This window comes from Acartia tonsa, chromosome 3 (assembly GCF_053477335.1).
Source record: "Acartia tonsa isolate MP-2025a chromosome 3, ASM5347733v1, whole genome shotgun sequence".
In the NCBI taxonomy this organism is placed as follows: Eukaryota; Metazoa; Arthropoda; class Copepoda; order Calanoida; family Acartiidae; genus Acartia; species Acartia tonsa.
In genome coordinates this window covers 412,893-436,276 of record NC_137262.1, presented here as the reverse complement: position 1 = coordinate 436,276, position 23,384 = coordinate 412,893, and the positions used below count along the sequence as shown (strand labels likewise).

The 23,384-nt window shown below is 31.6% G+C and overlaps 4 protein-coding genes across 4 annotated transcripts in view; all 4 read left to right on the top strand.

Annotated features, from left to right (window-relative positions):
- Positions 1 to 23,384, top strand: part of LOC145312985 (uncharacterized) — a 62,563-nt gene that overhangs the window by 4,616 nt on the left and 34,563 nt on the right. The window lies entirely within an intron of this gene.
- The window catches only part of LOC145312983 (uncharacterized), a 58,572-nt gene that overhangs the window by 3,028 nt on the left and 32,160 nt on the right, over positions 1 to 23,384 (top strand). The window lies entirely within an intron of this gene.
- On the top strand, positions 2,454 to 16,459 carry LOC145312946 (uncharacterized). Its single transcript, XM_080152158.1, has 5 exons — positions 2,454 to 2,523; positions 10,076 to 10,455; positions 10,623 to 10,713; positions 14,815 to 14,884; positions 15,432 to 16,459. Exons 1-5 carry the CDS (start codon positions 2,454 to 2,456, stop codon positions 16,078 to 16,080), a joined length of 1,260 nt encoding a protein of 419 aa, XP_080008284.1. The 3' UTR covers positions 16,081 to 16,459.
- Positions 16,460 to 23,384, top strand: part of LOC145312945 (uncharacterized) — a 30,281-nt gene continuing 23,356 nt past the window's right edge. The window contains exon 1 of the mRNA XM_080152157.1: positions 16,460 to 16,533. The gene's annotated coding sequence lies outside the window, so the exon portion shown is untranslated. The remainder of the gene's footprint in view (positions 16,534 to 23,384) is intronic.

Below are 23,384 nucleotides of genomic sequence, written 5' to 3'. Positions count from 1 at the left end.
TAATACTTTTGTCATGTACATGTGAGTGAATAGAAGAGAAAGTGGTATAAGAATTAGATGTAAGAAGAGAGTCTTCATCTAAAGGTATATCTAGAATACTTGTACCTACATATTGACAGATGTATGGCACACCTAAAATATAGAGTAGCAAGACTAAATAAGATTTATTGAGTTAGTTTTCATAGACAGACATACGGACACACTTAAATTATATATAGGGTAACTGATATACCAAAACTGTTTTACCAGTATTTACAGTATTTGAAATAATTATCATAATTTTTAAGGCTTAAAATTGTTATTTATAGTATAACATTATATAATATTTATTTCAGGTGCAAGAACATTTAATAATTCATCATGATTAAGTGTCATATCTGCTGCAAGGAATTCTCTACAAACGGTAATTTGATAAGACACATGAGAATTCATACAGGAGAGAAGCCATTTAAATGTAATGTTTGTGAAAGGGCATTTTCAAATAGTAGTGACTTGAATAAGCACAAGAGGATCCATACAGGTGAGAAGCCATACTCTTGTGGTACATGTGAAAAAGCTTTCCGTACAAGTTGTGACTTAACAAAGCACAAGAGGATCCATACAGGAGAGAAGCCATACTCTTGTGAATTCTGCCAGAAATCTTATTCCTCTAGCTCAGATCTGTCAAAACATAAAAAATCAGCTGAACATCTCAAGAAGTTAGATTCTACTAAGAATACAGTTACAATTTCTTTTCCATACTCTTGTGAATTATGCCAGAAATATTTTAAATTAAGATCTGAATACTCATTCCATACTGTAACAGCTGAACATCTCAAGAAGTTAGAATCTGCTATCAACATGGAGTCTGAGAATGTTGAAGAAACTATAAAAAAGGAAATAGAAAAAGTAATTCAAGATAAACATTCACTTTCTTGTGAACATTATTCTGATGAGGATGTAGTCAATAATTTTGACATTGTGGAACATAAAATTGAATATGATTGACTCTATGATAGTATTAATTTTATCAAAATATAGAATTTGGTTTAATAAGAAAGATGAATTTTTAGTAAATTAAATTGTTGTATATAAAAAAGACAATATCTTACTTACTTACTTAGTTATTTTTTCCCTTGTTATATCAACTTTTTCCATTATATTTTTTCTTACTTATTTTAAAGGATTTTAAAGTTATCTCTCTGTGTAAATATGTAATTCTTGTTTGTTTTCTGTACATTTTTATTTCTTGATTGTTTTTATATTTTCAGAACACGGAAATGAAATTTGATTACATGGAATAATGAAAATATCACAAATGAATACAGGTATTTGGACACTCCATAGTTATTTGGTTAGGTATTGAAGTGATGCCTTAGTTTATTAGAGATTAAATATTCTTTTACAGCGAAGCTACTTTTAAGTATAGGGAATGTTTTTAACTATTTTTGCGGAGGGTACCTTTATAATTTGAGGAAATCTTGGATCCAATAGGATAAGTAAATAAAGATAATTTTTGTTTGCTCAGCTTAAGTTCTTACTCGCACAATGTGGAAAATTCAATTTCTGTAATTCACAGAAAATGTGAGGTTAGAGAAAACTCAGTCTTTATTTATTAGAATTTATTTTTTGGAATTTAATTATGTTAAATTAAGTCATTTAGTTAAAGCAGTTACAGAAAAATATCTTTCCAACTTCTGTAAAAAATAATTAATCTATATAAGGTTTCAGAAGTGCATATTTTAAGTTTAATATTAATATAAATGTAATGTAGATAATTTTACCTCTTTAATAACTGTTTTTAATTTTGTATAATTTTAAGGTTGACTAATCTGTCCTGACAATGAATTATCTCCAGACAGATAGAAAACCATTCAAATGTGAAATATGTAACATGACATTCTCTCACTATGATAGCTTTACCAGCCATGTTGATATTCATTCTTTACCAAGGATTCCCACAGCTCAGGTGAGAACCAATTCCAATGTGATTTTTGTGAAAAGTTTTTTTCAAAAAACAGTGCATTAACAAGCCACAGAAGGATCCACACTGGTGAGAAACCATACTCTTGTGATGCATGTGGAAAATCATTTTGTACAAATAGTGCGTTAACTGTACATAAAAGGGCCCACACTGGTGAGAAGCCATTCTCTTGTAAGTTATGTCAGAAATCTTATAAATCCACTTCCAGCCTGACTAAACATAAAAAAACAGCTGAACATCTCAAGAAGTTAGAATCTACTAAAAATACAATTCCACCTTCTTTTTCATACTTTTGTGAATTATGCCAGAAATATTTAAAATTAAGATCACAACTGTCATTTCATACTGTAACAGCTGAACATCTCAAGAAGTTAGTACCTGCTAAGAATACAGTTTCACCTTCTGCTTCTACCAGTTTTGTTGATTGTGGTAAAGCTGATATTAAACTGGAAATTATTAAACAATTGATGAAGATCCCCTCTCTATCAACATGGAGGCTGAGAATGTTGAAGAAAATATAAAACAGGAAATAGAAGAAGAAGAAATTGAGGATAAAGATTGTATCAATATCGTAGAACATAAACTGGAAATATGATGAACCATATAAATATTGTAATATTCTTAATTTAATATTAATAACTTTATTTTTATATTTAATAGATGTATGTAGCTATTCAAAAGATCCTTCTAACCTATGTGGATAAAATGTCCTCAGTATTTTTGATGATCTATCTCTTGTTCATGTAATATATTGGGATGTAAATATCCATTTATGGTAAATATTGTGTTAGTAAATAACCCATTTTGTTTATTTTCAGACTAAATGTAAAATGAAATAAGACTCAAGATTATAAAACTAAAATCAGTAGAAACATAAAGATAAAGAACAGACAAGTAAATTGAGTTTAGCAAATCAAAGTAAGTTATTTTTTTTATGCATATTTAAAAACAAGTTTGAAAAAAAGCAATGCAATTTAATATCAGATTGTTGGATATACTAAAATTTCTTGAATATATGAAATAGTTTTAAGAATGAACTTACATTTTTAATACTTGATAATAGAGATGCTTTGCTTACAACAATCTACATTGTTGTCCTAGGAATTATAATTTAAAAATCATATGAATAGTTAAAAATCAACATATTCTAAATTTTTGATGTACAGAAATACTGGTAACGATTATAGAGTTGCTATGGTAGTTAAGATATTGATATAAGGAGAAAGTTTTCAAAGTTTTCCTACGCGTTGAAAGGCCTTTGGACATGATCTTAAATAAATCTTAAATTCATAAAAATGAAATGCTTCAAAAATAATGATAAATAATTGGAAAAATTATCTTTAAATCTACATTAGTATTACATTAAATATTATATTTTCCAGGTGCAAGAACAATTAATAATCCATCATGAACCATTGTCATATCTGCTGCAAGGAATTCTCTTACAAGAACGATTTAACAAAACACATGAGAATTCATACAGGAGAGAAGCCATTCAAATGTGATTTATGTGAAAAATCATTTACACTGAGACAGAATTTATCAACACATAAGAGGACCCACACAGGAGAGAAGCCATTTAAATGTGTTAGATGTGAAAAGTCTTACTCACAACAAATTCAATTAACTGAACATATAAGGATCCATACAGGAGAGAAGCCATTCAAATTTGATTTATGTGAAAAATCATTTACACAGAGACAGAATTTAACAACACATAAGAGGACCCACACAGGAGAGAAGCCATTTAGATGTGTTAGATGTGAAAAGTCTTTCTCACAACAAATTCAATTAACTGTTCATAAGAGGATCCATACAGGAGAGAAGCCATACTCTTGTAATATATGTAAAAAGTCTTTCTCGCGACAAGATGTATTAGCTGAACATAAGAGGATTCATACAGGAGAGAAGCCATACTCTTGTGTTTTATGCCAGAAAACTTTTAGATAAAGTTCAGACTTGTCAAAACATAATAAATCCGTTAAAAAACATCACCAAAAGTTAGAATCTACTAAGAATACGGTTCAACCTTCTGCTTTTACCAATTTTGTTGATTGTGGTAAAGCTGATGTTAAACTAGAAATAAAAGAAGAAAAAACTCTTGATGAGGATCCTCTCACACACCCCACCCGAAGGCATGTTAGGTTAGAAAAAAATAAATTTAAAAGGCCAATAAACTATTCTTAGAAAGAATTACTAGAATTAGTAGATTACATTTGTAAACTGCTTGGAAATGCTTAAAATTCTAACCAATTTTTGGTTTATTTTCTATGATTATGTCTATTTTTCTTAAGATATGTTTTTATTTGTTCAAAATATCAGATGATTGTGTTTATTGGCTTTCTAATTACAAAGTGACAACTTTATACACCATAACTTACCATAAAATCCTTGCTAAAGTTGATTATATTTCAATTTATATAAAAAAAACAGGAAATATTTTTTCCTTTAGTATCATTAAAAATCACTTCAGTATGCTCCTATTGGCTTATATAGTCTTTAAAAGTATGTATTTGGATTTTCCATTGAATGTAGATAGTTTTAGGCACCTTAACTGTCCAATTTGGTCAATTTGGAGCAATATTAGAGAGATTTAGATGAAGATACTTGTAATTTTCTCTAAAATAACTAATATTATATTTCAACTTTTTGCTGTGTAAAAGATGATTTTACAGCAAAACTTTGAAATAAGATATCTCAAAAAGAATTAGAGCTAGAAAAATGTTAGAGACCTTTTTAGAAAGCTCCAATATCTGTCATTTTAACTGTAATGTGAGCGAATTTGCATGATAAAAATGAAAGACAAAAAAAGACAGTAAAGCAGGTTAGGTGAAGATAGTCTAAAAATAAAAGTAAAATTTGGTCACCAAAAGTAATTTTAAAATTTTCTACTATGGGAAGCTACTAACTCAATTTAGGGAAAGCATGTTTTGAAACCACTATGAGGTAGCCGAATGTACAAGGATGATCATGTCAATAACAATAAAATAGGACACCATGTCTATAATATACATTAACCTACATAGTGACGGACACACCCTACATATAGAGTAGCTATACAAAATAAGATGGATGTAAGAGTATAGTTTTCCTAGTGAAAAACTTACAAAATTGTACTCAAGTATAACATTAGATATTTATTCCAGGTGCAAGAATAATTAACAATCCATCATGAACAAGTGTTATATCTGTGCTAAGGAATTCTCTACAAAAAGCAATTTAACAGTACATAAGAGAATTCATACAGGAGAGAAGCCATTCAAATGTGACACATGTGATAAAGCTTTTCTTACAAGTAATAAGTTAACTGTTCACAAGAGGATCCATACAGGAGAGAAGCCATACTCTTGTGATACATGTAAAAAGGCTTTCTCGCGACAAGGTGCATTAGCTGAACATAAGAGGATTCATACAGGAGAAAAACCATATTCATGTCATACCTGTGAGAAAGAATTTCGTACAAATGGTGAATTAACTGTTCTTAAGATGACCCACACAGGTGAGAAACCTTTCTCTTGTGATACATGTGAAAAAACTTTCCGTACAAGTGCTCAATTAAATGTCCATAAGAGGATCCATACTGGAGAGAAGCCATACACTTGTGATACATGTAAAAAGCCTTTCTCACAACTTAGTTCATTAGCTGATCATAAGAGGATCCATACAGGAGAGAAGCTATACTCTTGTGAATTATGTCAGAAATCTTATAAAACTAGTACAGAATTGTCAAGGCATAAAAAATCAGCTGGACATCTCAACAAGTTGAAAACTACTAATAATATAGAATATTTTGCTTCTACCAGTTTTGTTGATTGTGGTGAAGCTAATGTTAAACTAGAAATAAAAGAAGAAGGAACTCTTGATGTGGATCCTCTCTCTCTCTCTGAGAGTGTGGAAGTATTTATAAAAGAGGAAATGAAGGAGGAAGAAGGAAGTTAGAGTGAAGAATTTATTTAGGTAGATAAAAATAAATTGTTTGATAAATGTATGAACCTAGTTTTCGAATTTGCTGTAAATGTCTTAATATGTAAATGATATTTCTTCTCCAAAAATAATTTTAAAGAAAAAATCACAATTCTTAAAAAAAAATGTTATTTGTAATAATGTGTATATAGGAAGTATCTTATATACTTTGTTTGCTTCATTGCTTAAACATAAATCTGCGTTGCTCTAACCTTACAGGGCTACCTTGTACATGTCCAAATTATCCTAACCTAAGTTTAAGGAATACTTATTGATAAAAAAATTATAATTTTTTCTCTTGAACGCCAAAGTTTTTATTTAGAATTGTGTTACATGTAAAATTATTATTATTTTTATTTCAGACTGAATATAAAATGAATTGAGACTCTAAGATTATGAAAAGAAAGAAAACGCGGGTGATTTGAGTTTACAAAGTAAAGTAAGATAATTTTCCATAATATAAATATTACATGTAGCAGAATCTTTGGAATCTTAGTAATGATGTAGGATGTCTGTCTGTCTGTAATAAAAGTTAACTAGTTTTCTGTAATAAAATTATTATTTAAAGAGAACAGTTGGGGTTTGGGATGTTTGTTTTCTATAGTATTTTAAATAAAAGCTTTTAAAGTATTTTTGATGATCTATCTCTTGTTCATGTAATATCTTGGGATGTAAATATCCATTTATTGTAAAGATTATGTTAGTAAATAACTCATTTAATTTATTTTTAGACTGAATGTAAAATGAAATAAGACTCAAGATTATAAAACTAAAGTCAGTAGAAACATAAAGATAAAGAAAAGACAAGTAGATTGAGTTTAGCAAATCAAAGTAAGTTACTTTTTTATTTATAAAAACAAGTTTGAAAACATCCATAAAAGCAATGTAATTTAATATCAGATTGTTGGACATACTAAAATTTCTTGAATAGATGAAATAGTTTTAAGAATAAACTTACATTTTTAATACTTGATAATAGAGATGCTTTGCTTATAACAATCTACATCGTTGTCCTAGGAATTATTATTTAAAAATCAGATGAATACTTAGTTAAAAATTAACATATTTTAAATTTTTGATGTACGGAAATACTGGTAATGATTATAGAGTTGCTGTGCATTTATATTGATATGAGGAAAAAGTTTTCATAGAATACTATTTTCTATGTGTTGAAAGGCCTTCAGAAATGGTCTTAAATGAATCTTAAATTCATAAAAATGAAATGCTTTAAAACTAATGATAAATAATTGGAATTATTATCTTTAAATATATACTGATATTACAATAAATATTATTTATTCCAGGTGCAAGAAAATTGAATTAATAATCCATCTTGAACAAGTGTCTTATCTGCTGCAGCAGTGTTCTGGAGCCGGAGCCGGAGCCGGGAGCAGCAACATTTTTGGTGGAGCCGGAGCCGGATCCGGAGCCGTATTTTTCGTTAAAAACGGCTCCGGCTCCGGACTAGCTAAAAATGATTTTTTAAAGTAATATTATAATTTGGCAACGGTCTATTTGCATATAATAAACTGAAAAACTATTGTTACTTAACAAATAGACACACATCCTTCTACTTTTATATAGCTTTAATCAAATAAAAGCAAAATATTTTATATTATTTATTTTATTTTATCAAATTCAATAATGAAAAAAAATTGATATATTAATTTTAAGGTAGGAGCCGGAGCCGGAGCTGGAGCCGGAGCCGGAGCCGGAGCTGGAGCCGGAGCCGGGAGCCGTATTTCCAAATACGGCTCCGCGGAGCCGGAGCCGGAGCCGCATCAAAATTATACGGCTCCGGCACCCTGGCTGCAAGGAATTCTCTTACAAGAGCCACCAAACAAGACATATGAGAATTCATACAGGAGTTAAGCCATTCAAATATGATCTTTGTGAAAAAACATTTTCAGAACGTGGTAACTTGTCTAAGCACGAACGAAAAAATTCATTCAGGAGATAAGCCATACTCGTGTGATACATGTGAAAAAGCTTTCCGTACAAAGTATGAGTTTAATCATCATTTTACTCAGCATACAGGAGAGAAGCAACAAAGTGAATTAACTGTACTACACAAGTGTCATATTTGATGCAAGGAATTCTCTATGAAGAGTAGTTTAAAAAGTCATATGAGAATTCATACAGGAGATAAGCCATACTCTTGTGATATATGTGAAAAAGCTTTCTTATATCAAAGGGAATTAACTGAACATAAGAGGATCCATACAGGTGAGACACCATACTCCTGTGATACATGTGACAATGCTTTCACTCAACTAGGTCATTTAACTATGCATAAGAGGATCCATAAATCAAGATGGAATATTGTCGCACCTTCTGCTTCTACCAGTTTTGTTGCTTGTGGTGAACCTAATATAAAGATAGAAGAAGAAACTCTTGATGAGGATCCTATATCTATAAAGATTGAGGCTGAGAGTGTAGAAGTAATTATAAAAGAGGAAATAAATGAGGAAGAAGGAATTGGGACTGAAGAATTTGTTTAAGTAGATAAAAGTAAAAATGATTGTTCCTAAATTGCGAATTTGTTGTAAACGTCTTTTAGTAAATGCTTTATTTTATATTAATGTTTGTATTTAAGATTTGATAGTAAGTGTATATAATATTGCTTCTCCAAAAATAATTTTAAAGAAGAAAATCATAAATTCTTTGAAAAAAAAGTTATTTGCAAACATTGATAATATTTCAACTAATCGTATAGATACTGTTTCTGTTTATAAAGGGAGTAGTAGCTTTCGTAGATTTTCGTAAAGGTGTATGTTGTAAGACTTTAAAATAGGAGTAGTACTCTACGAGTTGCAGTTGCTTTAATGGGGGTATTACGTGGATTGTAAGAAAACGGCGACTAAACCGCCGCTCCCGCCGAAAACCGCCAAATTTTATGTATACAATTACACTGCAAATAAAATGTCAACTTGCAGTTTGTGATACAAATTTGTGTAATTTAGCAAGAAAAAGCAAAAAAATGGTATGATATACAGCAGAGGCAATTTTGTCTCTGTTGCTTCACAGTTCTATATTATTGTACAATATTAGAGCAACTGCTATACCAAATTTTAGTTCTATTTTGAAGTCTTAAAACACAAACCTTTACAGAATACTATGAAAGCTACCACTCCTTTATTATGTCCTTTTGTGCCAAATCTTTACTATTTCTCATTCTCTTATATTCAATTAGTCGGATATTATTATTAGAATTGTGTTACTTGTAAAATTATTGGTATATTTATTTTCAGACTGAATATAAAATGAATTGAGACTCGGATTTAATAAAAAGAAAGAAAACACGATTAATTTGAGTTTAGCAAAGTAAAGTAAGTTAGCTTTTATATTACAAATATTATGTAGCAGAATCTTATATTCATATCAAAGTAAGTTAGTTTTTGTATATAAAAACAAGTTTGAAAACACCCATATAAGCAATGCTTTAAGATCAAACAAACACTAACACCTGTAGAGAGTCAAAACTTAATAGGCAAAGTGTAAATTTATACGTCTAAACAAAATAGTGTGTAAATTTGAAGCAAAATTATTTAAATACAGGATACTATATAAAGGAAGCCTAATTTTATTACATACGTACATCCTTTAATAAAAAAGACTTAATGACTGCTTATAAAATTATATTATATAGAGTTCATAAATCTTTCATGAGCACGAAATATTTGTTAAGTATTCTTTTTTCACAAATTAAAAAAAACTCTGAAATTTTGATTCATAATATTTATTTTAGGTGTGAGTACAGTTAACAAACATGTTGTCGTGTGATATTTGCCACCAGAAATTCTCCTTCAAGAACAGTTTAACTAGACACATAAGAATTCATACAGGAGAGAAACCGTTTAAATGTGATACTTGTGAGAAAGCTTTCCGCTCAAGTGGTCAGTTAACTGTCCATAAGAGGACCCATCTAGAAGAAAAGCCATACCATTGCAATTTATGCGAAAAATCTTTCTGTAGAAATTATGAGTTAGCAGTACATAATATGGAGAGAAGGAGAGAAGCCATACTCTTGTGATACATGTAATGAAGCTTTCCTTACAAATAGTGACTTAACTGTTCATAAGAGGATCCACTCAGGAGAAAGGCCATACTCTTGTGAATTATGCAATAAATCTTTTAAATCAAATTCAGATTTGTCACAGCACAACAACACTGCTAAACATCTAAAGGAGTTGGAATCTCATAAGAATAAAGATTCACCTTCTACTTCTACCAGTTTTGATTCTTGTGGTGAAGCTGGTGAAAATCTTGAGACAGAAGAAAGGGAAACTCTTAATGAATGTCCTATTTCTAATAAGACTGATACTTCTGGTTTTGTTGATTGTGTTACTGTTGATAATAAAGAATATTTCTCATGTGATGTTTGCCACAAGAAATTTTCTACAAGAAGAAGTTTGACAATAAACATGATATTTCATACAAAAGAGAAGCCATTTAGTGATTTTTGTAAAGAAGCATTCACACAACAACATCATTTGGAAAGACATATGAGGATTCATAAAGAAGAGAAGGTTAAGAATAAACAATCTTTTTCATGTGAGGTTTGTAACAAAACATTTGAATCTAATGATGTCTTAAGTATCCATAAATATTTGCATACAGAACAAAGTTAAGCAACAAGATAAAATCAGAGAAAAAAGAAGAAGAAACTCTTGATGAGGATCCTATATCTATAAAGATGGAGGCTGAGAGTGTCGAAGTAATTATAAAAGAGGAAATTAAAGAGGAAGAAGGAATTGAGAGTGAAGAATTTGAAGAAAATGAAGAAAGTAGATGAAAATAAAATCGTTTGATAAAATGAATGAACCTAAATTGTGAATTTACTGTGTATATTTATGTTTGTATTTAAGATTTGATGTAATGTGTAAATAATATTGCTTCTCCAAAATCCATTCTAAAGAAAAAATCATAATACTTTGAACAAATGTTATTTGTAATTATATACATTTTAAATAGGTAGTTTTATACATATTTTGTTTGCTTGATGGATATTTATAATTAAGCACTAAAATGGTTGTCATATTGTTTTTGCCCATAAAAGAGTCATCATCATCATTGCCTTTTAGTTCTCGGCAGAACGTAGGCCATGCCCAATGGTTCTCCAATCTTCCTTTGTTTCGGCACGTTTTGAGGCATTGCTGAAAGATGAAATTTCCTTAGTTTTCAGTTCACTTAAGAGTTCCCTCCTCCAAGTTGTTTTTGGTCTACCTGGTTTTCTCTTTTCTATGTGGGGGTTCCAATTCAAGGCTTGATTGGTTATATCATCATGCCCTTTCCTTAGAGTGTGCCCCAACCATCTCCATTTTCTCTGTTTTATTGTCAGTTTAATGTCTGACATATCACTGCGCCCTAGAAGCTCAGCATTTGTGATCTTATTTGGCCAAAAGATCTTGTGGATTCTCCTGAGACATTTATTAACATATGTCTGTAGCTTGGAGACCACTGCTGTGTTTAGGAACCAAGTTTTAGCCCCATACAGCAAAACAGAGAGAACATTTGACTTGAACAGTCTTAACTTAGTCTTTATGGAGATGTTGTTGGAATTCCAAATTTTGTTCAGGCTGGCAAAGGCTGTCCTAGATTTGTTAATTCTAGCTTTAACATCTGCTAAAGTGCCTCCAGCTTCATCAATTTTACTTTCAAGATACTCAAAACAATCTACATCCTCAAGAATTTGGTCTCCAATAGTAATTGGTTCTTGGGAATTTGCATTTAATCTGAGTATTTTGGTTTTAGGAACATTTATTTCTAGTCCAATTTTCTTGGAGGTTTCAGCTATACTGTTAGTCCTTCTTTGCATTTGACTTCTATTGCTTGTTAACAAAGCAATATCATCAGCAAAGTCCAGATCTCCTAAAGATTTGGGATTGCCAAATAGCTCCCAACGAATGCCATCATTACTTTCACAGTTCTTCATGATCCAGTCAATGGCAAGGAGAAAAAGGAAGGGAGAAAGAAGGCATCCTTGTCTGACGCCTGTTACAATCTCAAAAAGGTGGATAGTTTACCTTTATACATTACATTTCCACCTCCTTTATGATAGATAGCTTTAATGATATTGATTATCTTTTCTGGAATGCCATAGTGTCGGCAGATTTTCCAGAGAGATCTTCTGTCTAAAGAATCAAATGCTTTTTTGTAGTCAATGAAGTTTACAAAAAGCTTAGAGTTCCATTCCTTGGATTGCTCTATGATGATTCTTAGAGAGGTTATCTGATCAATAGTGGAACGGTTTGGTCTAAATCCAGCCTGATTTGGTCCTAGCTTTTCATTAACCTTCTTTATTCTATTAAGAAGAATCTTACTAAGGATACATCCAGGTACTGAAAGGAGCATTATCCCTCTGTAGTTTTCACATTGGGTCAAGTCTCCTTTTTTGGCCAGTATTGAGATATGTCCATTCTTCCAGTCCTCTGGGCATAACTCATCATTCCATATCTTTGTGATCAAAGGTAGGAATGCCTCAGCAGACGTATCTAGGTCTGCTTTTATGACCTCAGCTGGGATGTTATCAGGTCCAGCGGCCTTGTTATTTTTCAAACTTTTAATGGCCTCCTTGATTTCCAATAGATTTGGCGCTCGACAGTCAATGTCAAGTGCATCTGAGGGTGGAATCTCGGTTTCTTCCTTTGGAACTGGAAGATTCAGCAGTTCAGTGAAGTGCTCTGCCCATCTATTTAGAATATCTTCATCAGTTTTAAGGAGTGAATTATCCTTGTCCCTGATGTGTGATCCTGATTTGTGTACTTTACCTGCAATGCTCTTAGTAATCTCATAGACATCTTTCATTCTAATTTGATTAGCAGCATTTTCTGCTTGCTTTGCAAGGTTTTCCAAGTGTTCTTTTTTGTCAATTCTGACACTTCTTTGGATTTCCCTGCTAAGCATTTTATACAGGTCTTTATCTTCTGGAGAGTTTCTAGAGAGTGTCTTTTGTCTTACCTCTCTTCTTTGATCCATGAGATCAATGGATCTTTGAGTGATCCACGGCTTTTGGTTAGCCTTTTTGAAACCTAATTTCTCTTGGCTAGTATCATTATAAACTTTTTTGATACCTTGCCAAATAACTTCAACTCCATCATCCTCTTGAAGAGTCAGCAACTCAAATCTATTCTTTAGAGTGAGCTTAAACTCTTGTAACTTTTTTAGAGTTTTGGAGGGTTGTTAAATTATATTTCTTTCTGGGGTTAGGCTTTGTGTCCTGCTTTTTAAATCTAAGCCGAACTTTGGAAGATAGAAGATAATGGTCTGAATTAACATCAGGTCCTCTTTCAACCCTGACATCAAGGAGAGACCCTTTAAAACGTCTAGATATACAGATGTGGTCTATCTGATTAAAGGTTCTTTGATCTGGTGATCTCCAGGTGGCAGTATGAATCTTCTTGTGTTTAAAGATGGTTCCACCAATGACAAGTTTGTTTTCAGTACAAAAACTTACAAGTCTATCACCATTGTCATTTTCCTTGCCATTACTTAAGCCTAGGCCATATCTGCCCATGACTTCTTCTAAATTCTCATTATTACTCCCCACTTGAGCATTGAAATCTCCTAGGAGCATAGTCAGGTCCTTCTCTTTATGAACATTCTTAAATACAGAGTCAAGCTGGTCATAAATTTCGTTTTTGACCTCTGTATCTGCTTGTTCTGTAGGAGCATATGCTACTATTATTCTCAGATTGATGTTGTTAACCCTGGCTTTAAGCATTTCTCGGCAAATGTTTTCTGTCTGGCCTGACTGAAACATTGTCTGAACATTCCAGGTGCAAATTTTTGCTGGTCTGCGGGAATTCAGAATCATCCGCCTGACTGGTCCTTTAGTGGTTTCCCAGCCAAACATCATATTGTTGTTTCCAACCTCTACTTTGTTCCCGAGCCCAAAGTTAAATTGGTCTTTACTTTGTGCAGATTGAACGTGAGCAGGTTTTTTCTAGGGAAGGATTGTTAGCCCCACCCAAACCCCCTGAACTGGGGGAAGTGACCAGAATTCAGTCTGGCATCTACCCTAGGTCTCCCATCCCCAAAAAAGAGTAACAGCTCTAAATTTCTGCACAGCAGTTGCTTTTGTGTTAAACAATGTGGAACTGTGAAGAAACGGCGGCGGAACCGTTGCTCCCACCGAAAACCGCCGTTTCCCGCCGAATTTTTTTTTCCTTTTCTCGCCATTACAGACATTTTCAATCATGTGAGATAAACTATTTTTTCATAAAAATTTCGCTTATATTTTGACTTGACACTTGTGAGATTTTACACTTGCAATTTTTTTTTATTATTGACATGTTTGACATATTACAAGTGTCACGTGAAAATATGAGGGAAATTTTTATGAGAAAAAAAGTTTATCTCAGATGATGGAGAACTGTCTAATTTGGCGAAATAAGGCAAAAAAAATTCGGCGGTTTTCGGCGGGAGCGGCTGTTCCGCTGCCGTTTCTTCACCGTTCCATATTGTTCTCCACAAAAGCAACTGCTGTGCCGAATTATAGAGTTATAACTCTTTTATGGGCTGAGATCATGCACGTTTTACTTTTGGTTTCAAAAAGTGGCACATCCGCCTCCCCCCTTAATTTTTATTAAAAATATAAACCTGTGTTGTCCTATCCTTACCTTGTACAATGTACATACCTAATTTACCCTAACCTAAGTTTGAGGAATACTAATTGATAAAAAAATTTTAAATTAATTTTATTTCAACTAATTCATGTAGTAGATGCTGTTTCTGTTTATGTATTTTTTCTGTCCTACTCTTGGATGCCAAAATATCTATTTTAGTTTAGGTTAACAATTATATATTTATCATTTCCTCATATTTATTTAGTTCTCAAAATTGAAATTGTGTTACTTGTAATATAATAATTGCATGTTTATTTTCAGACAAAATATACAATGAAATAAGACTTTTGATTAGGTATAAAGCTGAAGTCAATAGAAAAGAAAAACGTTGGTAAGTTTTTATGGAGCAAATTATAGTAATTAAATATCTGCCTGCCCATAGAAAGAGACTTTGCTTACAACTGAAATAATTCAGTTCTCTTTTGAAGGAATCTTGATAACAGTCTATTTTTTGTTGAAGTGTAGTACTTACTTATAAGGGGAAAAGGTAACTGGTTTCCCTCAAAGAGCTTAGTCAACTCGGAACTCTCTCCCCCTTCTATGAAGGGGTTAGTCTTTCGTATGTTTTATTTACATTAGGTCAGATTAGATTATATAAGGTAAAAGTAGTACCACATATAATTCAGTAGTTAGGTATAAAAAGAAATAATTACTTACCACTCTTTTTAACTTATTTTCCAAAAATAGGCGTGGTGGTGGGTGGGGCCGGGGGGGGGGGGGTGTTGCTTATGCTCTTTAGGCAAAGTAATAATTAGAATTATTGTTTGAACATTCCCCTCTCAATTTTAACCACAGTAAAGCAAAGATAAAATAATAAAGGCAAATAATTTTTATTTCCTTTTCTACACAGAAATTATGTTAAATAATATTTATTTCAGGTGCAATTCAGAATCCATCATGAAGTGTCATATCTGCTGCAAGCAATTCCCTAGAAAAAGCCTTTTAACATTACATATTAGAATTCATTTCAAATGTGATACATGTGAAAAAGCATTTACAGATAGAAATGGTTTAAAAATTCACAGTAGAATCCATACTGGAGAGAAACCATACTCATGTGATACATGTGATAAAACTTTCTCACAACAAAGTAAATTAAATCTTCATAAGAAGATCCATACAGGAGAGAAACCATACTCTTGTGATACATGTGAAAAAGCTTTCCGTACAAGTAGTGAGCTAACTGTCCACAAGAGGATCCATACAGGAGAAAAGCCATACTCTTGTGATACATGTGAAAAGACTTTTTCACAAAACCTGTCAAGACATAAACAATCAGTTGGACATCTTAAGAAGTTGAAATCTGCTGAGATTACATCAACACCCTCTACTTCAACCAGTTTTGTAGATTGTGGTGAAGCTGATGTTAAACTAGAAATAAAAGAAGAGGAAACTCTTGATGAGGATCCTCTCTCTATCAACATGGAGGCTGAGAATGTTGAAGAAACCAAAAAACAGGAAATAGAAGGAGAAGAAATTGAGGATAAAGATTGTATTGATATCGTAGAACATAAAATTGAAATATGATGAACAATTGGTTTTCTTAAGTGAAATACCAAATTTTGTAAATATTGTATTATTTTTAATGTAAATATTAAAGGGAGGGGAGTTTTGCCACTTTCACTTACCCCGTCATTATTAGACTTGATATTAATGTCAGGCCATAGGTTATTTGAGATAAAACTTTGTCTTTAGGTTATATTGTCAAACATTAATACCTAACCTAATAATCATGGAGTAAGTGAAAGTGGCAAACCCGCCCCTCCCAACTCTCACTTTATCTTTATCAAATCTGTAAATATTATTTTTCTACTTTTGCTAGTTATTTAAGATTATTTGGTTTAAAATATTTTTTTCTATTTTGTAAATCAAAACTTTTTATTTTTTGTACCTTTTAATTTTTTTCAGATAATGGATAACAATGAAATGAAAGTATAATTATTCCAGCCTTCATTTGTATAAATAGCTAAGATAAATCAGGTAAATGTGATTACTTTCATTAACCCTTAACAGTCGGGCCCCTTGCCGCACTTTCATCGGTCGGAGAAGCTATCTGTAAAGAAGAATCACATCGGTTCAGCTTTGGAACATCCTTTTACTTTTTTAAAAGAATGTAAGGGTATCTTGTTTAAATTTCATATCATATTTTATATGGAAAGCAAAACTTTAGGGACTAGTGTAATAATCAGCTCAATGTCTCCTCCCTCCCTTTATTTAAAACAACATCATATCATATTTTCTTGTTCAGTTTCTGATTAAAAGTTGGAGGAGTCCGCGCATTGAGCATCATATTTAAGTAAATGGGCGGAGATTTAGTTTATGTAGATATAACTATTGTTTATGATTTAGGTTGATAATTGTATTATTCTCAGTCAGTAACTAAAATTTCCAGAAAACAGAGAGAAATCCACAGAGGAATTTTGATTGTGGAATAAACTCATGAAATTACTTTAATTTCTTATCATATTTTATGTGCAAAGCCTTTCTCCAATTTTGACCGCCTGTCCGTATTTGTTCTGTTTGTGGCGCTAAATTACATTGATATTATATGTTTACAAAATAACATATTTATATTTTAAAAATCTATTTCATCAAAAAATGAATGATAAATAACAATTTGCCAAAGGAATCTTTATTCATTATAAAATAACATTACAACTTTTTAACAAAAACTATTGCTTATCCAGTTTCTGATTAAAAGTGGGAGGAGCATTGAGCATCATATTTAAGTAAATGGGCGGAGATTTTGTTTAGCTTTAATTACAAACTATTGTTTATGATTTATAATAGAATCAGCGTCAGTCAGTAACTAACATTTAGTTTTATTTTTTAGGTTGATAATTAAATCAACGTCATCAGTCAGCAACTAGCATTGATAGTGAGCAGAGAGAAATCCGCAGAGGAAGTTTTATTATGTAATAAACTCATGAAAGGTAATTTAATTTCTTAGGTGCCCAGTTTACACTTGTTCTGTTATAGATGCTTACATTATATTAAAATACATATATCAGGGTCATATTTTTTGCATGTTTTTCCTAAAGGTGGGTGTTTCAAGACTTAAAAATAGGAGTAGAACTCTAAAATTGTTGCTTTAATGGATACGTGTATTTGTGAAAAAACGGCGACCGCTCCCGCCGAAAATCGCCGAATTTTTTCTCGCCAAATTAATGTTTATTGTATGGCACTGCTCTATAGTAGATTTTTCCACGATAACCATTTAGTTCCCTTGAGACAGCGGGTCAAGGCATAATGTACTTGATCGTGGAGCTTGATAGCCCTAGTGGCTATACAAAAGTGTCTCGTCCTTCTCCATGACTACTTAGGTCCAAACACAAAGAAACAATGGCTACACACACACACACACGATATCCATTCATAATTTTTGAGCTTTGCTACTTATGGATGTTGTCATCCTTGTTCTTCTATGATAACAATTTATTTCCAGTTCTGTGTGAATTTATTTATTTATATTTACCGCCCTAACTAATAACGTCCTGGGATTGGGGTAATGCTTACCCCAAACTTTGAAATCCCTCACTTTACTCCCCTGCCTCAAATATTAAATTCTAACTCCGCCCATTTATTTAGGAGGAGTTGCTAAATATTTTAAAAACTAAATCTTGGGAAAGAGGGGTATAGTTGGGTTATAAAACTATATCAACCTCTGTATACAAATATAAATGCTGTCATTCCATGTTTGTTAGCTTCGCTTTTATAAATGTTAACATCCTTGTTTATTACTTTCTTTCTACAGTATTTAAAAGCGAAGATTTCTTACATTTGTCTGTACGTAAAATTATTCAGCTTTATTGACAACAACTCGAATATAAATTTTACAATTTTTCTTGCTTGTCTGACCGTCTGTTTTTCTTGCTTTGCTTCTATGGAAGTTTTCATCCTTGTTTCAGTTTTAAACTTGAATGTTGTGTTTATTTGAAAATATTAGAAAAAATATATTTTATGTTTTTATTAATAAAAATAATATTTTAGGAGATTGAGAGAGGACATAGCAACATGAATACCTGTGATATTTGTATCAAGAATTTTACACGGAGAGATAACTTGGTAGTTCATAGGAGGGTTCATACGGGTGAGAAGCCATTCTCATGTGATCAATGTGAAAAGACATTTACAACTAGTACTCACTTGACTAGACACATAAGGATCCATACAGGTGAGAAGCCTTACTCATGTGATCAATGTGAAAAGACTTTTTCTCAGAATAGTGCTTTCATTAAACACAAAAGGATCCATACTGGCGAAAAGCCATACTCCTGTGATCAATGTAAAAAGACATTTACAGCTAGTAATAACTTGACTAGACACATAAGGATCCATACAGGTGAGAAGCCTTACTCATGTGATCAATGTGAAAAGACATTTTCTCAGAATAGTGATTTGTCTAAACACAAAAGGATCCATACAGGCGATAAGCCATTCTCATGTGATCAATGTAAAAAGACCTTTATAACTGGTAGTCACTTGACTTACCACAAAAGGATCCATACAGGTGAGAAGCCATTCTCATGTGATCAATGTGACAAACATTATGTCTCTAGTTCACATTTATCTACTCATAATAAATCCCGTGAACATTTAGAAATGATGAAAACTTGTAATGATACAGTTCCACCTACTGTATCTATTAGTTTAATTGAATGTGAAGAAGTTTATATCAAGGAAGAAATTAAAGAAGAAGAAATATTTGATGAAGATCCTCTCTCTATCCAGATGAGAGCTGACAATATTGAAGAAAATATTAAACAAGAAATAGAAGATCCTCTTTCTTGTCAACAGAATTATGGTGAAGATAGAATTGATACTATTGATATTGTTCATCATAAAATAGAAATATAAACATTTAATTGTCATAGGATACAAATGTTTATATACAGAGACAGGATTAATGCTCAATTCAAATAAAAATCTGTATTTATTAGTTGCAATTTTTTATTAATTTTTCAAAATGTATTACTTTACACTTTAATTTACAGGATTGCTGTTTAAATGTTTTTATTTTACATGATTGATATTATTGTTTACTAGTATAACGAAAATCATTAATTTGTTTATTTATCTTGTAGTGTAAATAAAATAATTGTCTATTGTAAATATATTATTTTCAGATTAATTCATAACAGATAAAAATGCACAGAGTATAGATATCAATAAGAAAGAAGTTTTCTACTAATTTTGTTTACAAACACACAGGTTATTAAACTTTTTTATTACTAAAGAGTAACAACTACCTTCACCTTCCTAAAGGCTTAAAAGCGATATTTTTTTCTTATTTTTGGTCAATGCTAAACTTCCCCAATTATTGTAGCTGTTTACGAGATCTTTGTCTATAATAATATTCAGCCAAGTAAGGGGCTGTAAATCCTTGCAGATTTAAATGCTTGTCAAGGACGTCCAAGCTTTTTTAAAGAGGGGGTAATTTAAAATTGGTTAGGGTAAATGGCACATAAAAATGTTTTATACCTAGGGTAAACTGGAGGGGGGGGGGGGGGGGTTACCTTCTAATTTTTGTGACGGGTTACAACCCGCATTTTAAAAGGGATATTGTACCTACTTATTTGCTAAAGCCAAGGGCTTCTTACCAAGGTGAGAAGTGCCAGCAAATGTTTTTGAGGGATTTTAAAGGGGGGGGGGGGGGGGAAGGTATAATCTAATATAAATCCAAACATATAATGCTTTTTTGAGGGGGTGGGCGGAGTTTTACTCCTTAACAATCTTACCTAAATATAAAAGTTTAACAATAATTTGCCGCCAGAATTTTCTTTAAAATAACTCCACACCCTTTATAAAAAAAAAACATTTGCTTGTCCTGTTTCTGATTGAAAAATTTACAGTGAACAGATAGAAATCTGCAGAGGAATTTTGATTGTGGAGTGTAATAAACTCATGAAAGGTACTTTAATTTCTTATCATATTTTATGTGCGAAGCCTTTCTCCAATTTTGACCATCTGTCCGTAATAAGTTCACATTTGTTCTGTTTGAGCCGCTAAATTACTTTTATATTATATAGTGACAAAATGATATACCTATGTACAGTACAATATTCATTTTTAAAACATGTAATAAACATGATAAAAAATGATTTGCTGCAAGAATCTTTATTCTCTCTAATAATTGCTTGTCCAGTTTCTGATGATTAAAAATGGGAGGAGTCCGTGTTGAGCATCATATTTAAGTAAGTGGGCGGAGATTTTGTTAATTTCAATGAATATAACGATTGTTTATGATTTAGGTTGATAATTGTAGCATTGTCAGTTAGCAACTAACAATCAAAGTGAACAGATCTAATTTATATTATAAGGTATGTATTTATATATAACTGCAAAGATTTTCTATATTTACGGTCAATCCGTCCGTCCGTAATGATAAGCTCTTTTCATTAATTTAGTCATGTTACAATTGTCCTTTCAATTTCAAACTTGGTATGGTGATTCCTGTAGTAGTTAGGTACGATTAGGTATGATGATTCCTATAACAGTGAGATACAATTGAGAAAGCTTAGCACTCAAATTTTCAAAATTGAAAAAAAAATTTCTAAGATGAGAACGCCAAAATATTTATCCTGTAATTACGCAGTTTTGCAACAACAACGAGATGGGTAGGTTTCTGGAAAAATTCGTAAAGGTTATGTGTTATAAGTTAAAAACAGTAGTAGAACGATAAAAATTTATGTTATTGAATATTATCTTTCTACTACTATTTTTAAGCCTTAAAACACACACCTTTACGGATTCTACCAGAAACCTACCCCTCTCTTTTTTTAAAAAGTTAAAATAAAATTTTATCATACTACTTCTGTTTTTAACTTGAAACACACAACCTTTACGGATTTTACCCGCAACCTACTTTTCCCTTTACTTACAATAGGTTTATTCTGTTAATGTTCGTTTGTCCTACCGAATCAGAGCTTCACTTTTATGGATGTTGTCATCCTTGTTTGTAAATAATTTGCTTTCAATTTCCTAATTTCGCACCTACTTTACATATCACTTGATGTATTGGTCTGTCTGTACTGCTCTGTTTCAAATTCAAATAAGAAATATACCTATCCACAGTTTTTATCAAAGATAGATTGCAGATTTTTCTCAGAGAGAAAGAGGACAATGAGTTGTTTTATAACAATAGTCCCCAAAGTTTTATAATAACGTTTTCTTATTCAATTGCTTAGCAACTTTGGGGACAATAGTGAATTTTGATTCATTAAGTTGAGTGTTCAATCGTTTCAACCACCAATATTAATCTACAGAAGGGGTAATTATGGGCATCATCATATGGAATGCACATCAATTTATTGGCCATTGTCCCTTTAGAAACCTGGATTTTTCTGCTAGTTTGGTTTATTTGAGCTTGGCTTTTATAGATGTTGTCATCAATGTTTTTCTTCTAAATATAATAACAATTTATTTCCAGTTCTATATGAATGCATTTTTTATATTTACCAGTACCTCCCTAACTCATATACGTCCTGGGATGGGGGTAAAGGGGTGCTTTCCCCAAACTTTGAAATCCCTCATTTTACTTCCCAGCCTCAAATATTAAATTCTAACTCCGCCCATTTATCATTAATTTAGTCATGTTAGAATTGTTCTGATGATTCCTTTAACAATAAGAAAAGTAAAATTGTTAAAGAAAGGTCATTTTTCATTTAAAAAATATTAAACTTTATTTACAACAAGTTGGATACGACTTTTACAATTTTTATTGCTTGTTTATATGGAAGTTTTTATCCTTGTTTCAGGTTTAACCTGAATGTTGTGTTGTGGAAAAATAATAGTAATGTTTATATTAATAATATTTTAGAAGATTCAGAGGGGATTTACCAGCATGAATACCTGTGATATTTGTAATCAGAATTTTAAACATAAATCTAACTTGGTGGTTCATATGAGGGTTTATACAGGAGAGAAGCCATATTCATGTGATCAATGTGAAAAGTCTTTCTCTAGTATGAGTGCTTTGACGTACCATAAAAAGATCCATACAGGTGAGAAACCATACTCGTGTGATCAATGTAAAAAGACATTTTCAACTGCTGGTAGCTTGACTGTACATAAAAGGATTCATACAGGAGATAAACCATACGCATGTAATGTATGTGAAATGTCATTTTCTCAGAGTAGTGGTTTGTTTCAACACAAAATAATACACACAGGTGAGAAGTCATTCTCATGTGATCAATGTGAAAAGGCTTTTAAGCGTGGTAGTCATTTAACTGAACACAAAAGAGTTCATACAGGAGAGAAGCCATACTCATGTAAACTTTGTGACAAACAGTATGTCTCTAGTTCAGAGTTAGCAAGACATAAAAAATCCCCTGGACATTTAGAAATGATGAAAAGCTGTAATAATACAGATCCACCTCCTGTATCTATTAGTTTAATTAAATGTGAAGAAGTTTATATCAAGGAGGAAATTAAAGAAGAAGAAATATTTGATGAAGATCCTCTCTCTATTCAGATGAGAGCTGACAATATTGAGGAAACTATTAAACAAGAAATAGAAGACCCTCTTTCTTTTCAACAGAATCATAATAAAGATAGAATTGATACTATTGATATTGTTCATCATAAAATAGAAATATAAACATTTAATTGTCATAGATACAAATACTTATATCATGTTATTTTTCATGGCCTCAAATAATTTTTGTACATACTTTTACATTATTTTGTTTGTGTAAATAAAATTATCTGTCCAATGTAAATATTTTATTTTCAGAATATTATTCAACAAGAAAATGAACAAAGTATAGATATCAATGATGAAGAGCTTTTCTATAATTAAAAATTTTAGGTTTTCGTTTTTATCAGCA